Source organism: Miscanthus floridulus, chromosome 5 (genome assembly GCF_019320115.1).
Source record: "Miscanthus floridulus cultivar M001 chromosome 5, ASM1932011v1, whole genome shotgun sequence".
Taxonomy (NCBI): Eukaryota; Viridiplantae; Streptophyta; class Magnoliopsida; order Poales; family Poaceae; genus Miscanthus; species Miscanthus floridulus.
Window position 1 is genome coordinate 148829531 of NC_089584.1, and position 6168 is coordinate 148835698.

General features: G+C 47.0%; 1 protein-coding gene across 1 annotated transcript; it reads right to left on the reverse strand.

Moving 5' to 3' along the window:
• Positions 1-698: 698 nt before the first annotated feature.
• On the reverse strand, positions 699-4500 carry LOC136454110 (protein ALTERED PHOSPHATE STARVATION RESPONSE 1-like). Its single transcript, XM_066454654.1, has 4 exons — positions 2634-4500; positions 2304-2515; positions 1940-2163; positions 699-1868 (listed from the first exon to the last, which is right to left on the reverse strand). The coding sequence occupies exons 1-4, from the start codon at positions 4207-4209 to the stop codon at positions 1127-1129; spliced, it is 2754 nt and encodes a 917-aa protein (XP_066310751.1). The 5' UTR covers positions 4210-4500; the 3' UTR covers positions 699-1126.
• Positions 4501-6168: the final 1668 nt, after the last annotated feature.

A 6168-nucleotide genomic window follows, 5' to 3' on the forward strand; every position in this document is an offset into this window, starting at 1 on the left:
ACAGATGGGTAAGGTAGCTTGAGGTAGGAGACAGAGTTGTGTCTCTGAATAATTCCTCGATGCCCATCTCAGCTGCTCCTCTAACTCCTCTTGCAGTCCTACAGGTAACAGCTACGCCACGGCCCACGGCACATATGATGGCCCTAGCAGCACAGGCCTCCAACCTCTGTTTTCCTACTCGTCCCCTGAACATCTTACTGCTCCAGAGCTCCACCCCAATTCCATGCTAATGCAGCCTAAATTCCTCTCCAATCTCCACCTATATCTTGTACCCGGTGTTTTGGGCACAACACACTACTATGCAGTTTAAGCCTGATAATAAGCTTAATATTTTTTGTATTAAAAATCCATTATTTGATATTCTAAAGATATCTCAGTTGCGACAAATTTGGACTGCTTGGCCACATCTTGTCAGTAACTTTATGTGATGTATGTACAAGCAGTCAAGCATGAGCCCAAAACTGCAGCTTGTTCATAGAAGAAAACATGGACCTGACAGAACTCCGGCTACATCTTATTCCATGTTTGCAAGAATGCAAATTGGGGATGCCAGTTTCGTGGTCTCATTTCATTCAAATTACATTGTACCGCATATGGAGAACCACAATGCATAGCAAGACCAGCTGAGAGATGAACTTTCAGAGGAAGTGGCTAGTTCAGGCAACCGAGCTGGGAGCAGCAAGTTCGGTGAGGTATGCTCTTCAAAGAGAAATTATGGACGCCTGCGGCAAGATTTGTACAAAGAGGTGCAAATGCATGTGTGGCGTGGATGTGACTGCTCTCCATGTCATGGGTTATTTTCTCCCTATATGTGCATCTTTCTTAGAAATTAGAACTGGTTGGCGAGTGCACCTGTAAGCATTAATTTTGATGTCAAAAAAGTGTTCACGCCTCAAATGGACAAATCACTAGGTCATAAGGGTGGCTTAGACCTAAGCCAAGCTAGCCCAAGAATATGAATAATACATCATTAGTAGTCCTATACATACCATGAATCAGTAGCTACTTATGTAAAACTCTAATATTCTAAGAGTAGTGTGGGCCAAAAAGCCTAAACTCCATCTGATATATCTGTAATTCTGTATACAAAAGAATGCAATACTACAACTAGTAATCAAATGTGTCATCAGGCGCCTTGGATTCTGATTTGCATATAGACCTGTTGATTTCTCTGAAAGAAGCTGGTGATATGTTGCAGCACAGGGACCAAACCAATCGGCAGAGTAGCTGAAGCTGCGACGTGAGCATGACTCAGGGTCTTGTCATGCCTAGTGCTCTCCTCGTCTCTTCTTTTCCTCAACTTTTCCAAGTCCATTGCACGGTTGTCATGGCTGTAGCGAGGATTCTCCATGGTACTCAGACCAAGTTCTATCTCCAAATCCTTACATTTTCTGTTGTAATCTTTGGAAGCGTGATCGGCTTTCCGCTTCTGTCGCTGCTCATCTTCTTGGCTCTTCTTGAATTCATGCACGACTTTAGAGAACTGGTCGATTGCTCTCAGCACATCATTCTTGGAGACCATCTCGATTGCTTGAAACCAATCATTTGAGATGATGAATACAGGTGGTGCGCCAAGCTTGCCTGGGGAGAAAGGAGGGGCCCCATCTGCTGTGACTTCCTCCTGCACCTCAGGGATCCATTTCTTCAACCATTCATTGAGCGCCTCAGCACAAGACCTTTGAGAGCTCATCCACTTGTTGAAGCAACGGTACCATTTCGTGAGCTCTCGTTCCAAATCCCGTGAGGCCTCTGAAGCAACACCAGATTCGCTTACAGTCATCGCCTTCAGCCGGTGAATTCTACTGTCCTGTATGGCTAATAGCTGCTTCTCATGGCATTCCAGAACGGCTTTCCACAACCTTCTGAACCTGTAAGAAATCATATGGATCAGATAAATTCAATCTTTTGAAGACTAGACAATTCAAGGGAGTATTCATACCTTTGGATGAGATCAACCAGTTGAGGGTAAAGCTCTTCATCTCGAATCTCCTGTATTTTTAACGAGAAGGCTTTAGCTGTACTCATGTTGATGCTGATCTTGGACTTCAGATGCCTTACAGACAACTGGACGGAGTCAATTGTACTTGATTCAGCGCCTCGTTCATCCATGGATTTCAGCCTTCTGTAATACTTCTCGTACTTCATCCGTAGCTTCTCTTCATCCTAGAACAACCACCTAAGATGTTCAACAGATATTTGGCAATAAATCAGACAAAATATGAAATAGCGCCTACATTTTCTTGTCCTATACACTAACACAACTACTTCAATTATAAGTTTGTCGCTGGAGCACAAGTGTGTACCTTTATTTCCTGATAGAGCTTCTTTTCCCAGAACCACAGCTTCTCCAGAGTTGATGAGAGGTGGCCAATACCATTGCTACGGCCAGCACCTGACGAAGCTGAAGTGCTTGCCTTGCTGCTTGATGCTCTTAACTTCGTGCCATGTGATTTCGGGAGGAAAGACGATGTCGACACAGTAAGGCCTAGCGGATCCATCAGTCTGGAAGAGATATCTGCAAAAGATGGAAATGAATGGTTTTACATCATTGCACTAGCACATATAACAGAAGCAACAAAGCTAAAATCAATTTCAAGCATGGTTGCACTGGAATAAAGCAATGCATTACCCACATCTAAGAACTCTTGGGGTGTCACGGGGAGGCATTTTCCCCACCTCCAGCAGCCTTGAGACATCTGTGCTGCAGTTTGCCGCCTCATCGAATAGCTCCTTGACCTCATCAATCGCCTCTCTGACCTCCCTCGTCCCATGATGCAATGGCGAGAATGGCTCGCTGCTCACCACCGACTGGATTGACTTGATATGGCTCTCCCCACCTCCTTCTGCTGCTCTGATGGATTGCTCTGCTTCGAAGGCCACACCTTTCTTCTTCCCACCGGTGCTGCTGCCATCAATGTCACTGCTAACTGTGCCCTTTAGGCTCACCGTGTTCTTTTTCCCCCCTTCTTTGCTTTTCGAGCTGGCATTGCTTGGCACGGAATCAAGCCCGGACACTGGTTTCCCTCCCTCGCCTTCGGCATCAGCAGCCGGCTCTGACCCCTTCCTCTGCAACTTGCCACCAGGAGGTGGTTCCGATCCCTTCCTCTGCAGCATGCCACCAGGAGAATCGCTGATTGAAGTGGCATCCCTCTGCAGCTTGCCCCCAGAAGAATCGCCCTTTGAGGTGGCATTCTTCTGCAGCTTGCTGTCACCAGAAAAATCGCCGTTCGAAGCGGCATTGTCTTGAATCGGTCCCTTCCCCTTGATGTCCTGATCAGAAACCCCGGAAGTCGATGGCTTGGATTTCTCCGCCTTCCTCTCTAGCTCGGCCTCGTCCTCAAGCTCCGGGATCCCCTCCATCTTCCTCAGCTCGGCGTAGTTGGGGCTGTTGGTTGGTAGATTCCCGCCAGCGTAGTCTTCCATGAACTGGTCGTACTGTGCGAACGGGTCCAAGAATTCCCACGGCGAGGCCTCCGCGGTCGGGGGTGAAGGCGGCGGCCCAGGATGCCTCCGCGCCGCCTCCGGGGTCTCTCCCGCAATTACCACGCCGTAGGGCCCGTACGGGTACGGAGGCCCGTAGCTGTAGCCGTAGCCATTTCCGTAGGCGTGGCCGTACCCGCCGCCGTAGCTGGGCTCGGCTGTGGTGTACTGGGTCTGGGCGTCGGGGTCCTCGTACACAACGGTAGGCACGGTGGACGATCTTCTCATGAAGTGGTGGTGGTACCTCGTGGACGTCGACGTCGACGCCTCCTCGCTCCCGCCGCCGCCACCTCCGTGTCTGGTGTCGTCAAGGTCATGGAGATAGAGGTCGTCGTCGGAGAGGGAGTGCGAGAGCGGCGAGACGGTGGACGAAGAGGACGACGGCGACGGCGGGACGCTGGCGGACGCGGTGGCCGCGGTGGCGACCGGCTTGGTGGGGGAAGGCGGGAGCGTGAGCACCGGCGAGGAGGACTCGGGCGTGGCGGGCGCGAGCGCGGACGCCGCGAAGCGCCGGAGCGCGTCGCCGACGGCGGCGAGGGAGCGGAAGTAGGCGGCGTGCGCGGCGGCGAGCGCGTACCGGCGGTCGGCCGCGGCGCGGATGAGCGCCACGCGCTCGCGGCACAGCGCAGCGGGGTCTCCTCCGGACGCGGACGCGCGGCGCGCCCTGGCCCGGGAGGTGGAGGAGGTGACCGCGGCGGCGAAGGCGTCGTGGGAGGTCGTGCAGCCCATTGCCGCGCGGGAGGGCGAAATCCTAGCTCCAGAGGCGGTGCAGGCGTACGGATACGGCGGGCTCCGGTGGTTCGTCGGCGTCCATTATATACAGGGTACGGACGACGGCAGGGCGCGCTGCGTGCGTCTCCGACTCGGGGACGGGGACGGGGACGGGGGGAAAGTATGGCGGCGTGCAGTGAGGCGGTGATGGAAAGCGGCGCCGGGATTGGGAAACCGCGTGAAGAGAGGCGCCGCGGCGCGGAAGGCGGGGCGTGATGAGATGGAGGCGCAGGCAGAGGCGGCGGAGACGAAAACGGAAGGAGTAGTTGTGCCTTTTGCCTTCGGTTTCGATGTCTTCTCTTTTAGCTCTTTCGCCCTCTACTTTCCTCTGATTTCCTATCTTAACCTTTGTGATTGCATTACATACCATTATACTCCGTAATAAAAATTGGAGTTCAATTAGAGCGTAATATGCTCCTCTTATCGTAGTTTTCATTTACTTTTTCAAATAACAGTACACCACGCTCACGTATATACATAGACAATCATAATATGGGAAATACTAGATATTATATTATTATAGATATTGAAATCGATTCATCACATCCTTTAAAATCGTAGCGATTTCGTGGTATTTTTTCAAGAAACTACTTATGGCATGCCTTTTTTATAGGAATATAATTGTGAAAACTATTGCTACTCCTTCCCCAAATAGATTAATTTCTAGAATGAATGCACACCAAACTATCTTAAGTTTGACTAACTTTATAGGAAAGAATAACATCTATGACATAAAATGAGCACATTATGAAAGTATATTCTATGACATATCTAATTGTACTAATTTGATGTCATAAATTTTGATGGTTTTTTTTTCTAGAAATTCATTCATATTTTAAAAGTTTGACTTAAGACAACTCTAAGAATCTATTTATTTAGGGACAGAGAGAATATATTCCCTACCAAAACCATGATGCGTATAATGTACATACTCCCACCGTCCCAAAATAAGTGTCGTTCTCACTTCCTGTATATAACTTTGACTAAATATTTACAAAAATATTAATATTTGTAGTGCATAATAATTAGTATTATTAGATAGATCGTTAAATCTATTTTTATGATAAACTTATTCGAAGATACGAATGTTACTTATATTTTCTATAAATGTAATCAAACTTAAGAAAATTTGATCAACGCGAATACCATAGGGACACTCATTTTGGTACGGGAAGAGTATTTTATAACGATGGTGGTTATTATACATAAAGTTCATAGCACAAGGTAGTAGCACGTGGTTCTGGTGTGTAGCCGTAGATGTAATGAGCCAAGTGACAAGGTATAGCCGAGTGTATGCAATCTTCGCAATATTAGACAGCACAATCACTATAGTTCTAACATTGACCATAAATCCTAGAATGGTCTATCCAACGTGCCACCTAGCTAGCTTTGTGCCTCTGTCCATAGGCTCTTACTTTATGGGAGCCACATCACATCACACCTTGCGTTGGGAAATTTCTCCTATATACATAAGTATACTTGGCAAAATATGTAGTGCGAATATACAAACTTTTTCAAAAAAAAAACATACTTCTGTCTTTTGAAAGTTTTACAAACTTTTAAAAAAAAAACATACTTCTGTCTTTTGAAAGTTTTTGAAACGGTGCATATCGATATATATACTTTGTTGCAAAAGTTAAGATTCAAACTCAATATAGAAAAAAAATCATACAAAAATAACAAAATCTAGGTGCATGTGCAATACAAGTCAAACACCAGTGTCAGTTTTGTTATGTTTGCATGGTTTTTTTCTAGACTTTGAATATCTATACTTTTGCAGCAGTGTACGTACGTATTTGGATGTCATTTCAAACTTCTTGAAACGACGAAAGTATACTATTTAAAATACCTTTAGATTTACACTGCATATTTTGTCTATACTTTATTTGGTACATAGAAGGGAGAGATTGTATGAGC

Bases quoted from the DNA above. Each gene is read 5' to 3' on its own strand.
- LOC136454110 (XM_066454654.1), bottom strand. From the start codon at position 4,209: ATGGGCTGCACGACCTCCCACGACGCCTTCGCCGCCGCGGTCACCTCC. The intron at 2,516-2,633 runs GTGGGTAATGCA...CATCTTTTGCAG, and splicing joins CACCCCAAGAGTTCTTAGAT to ATATCTCTTCCAGACTGATG. The intron at 1,869-1,939 runs GTATGAATACTC...GATTTCTTACAG, and splicing joins CTGGTTGATCTCATCCAAAG to GTTCAGAAGGTTGTGGAAAG.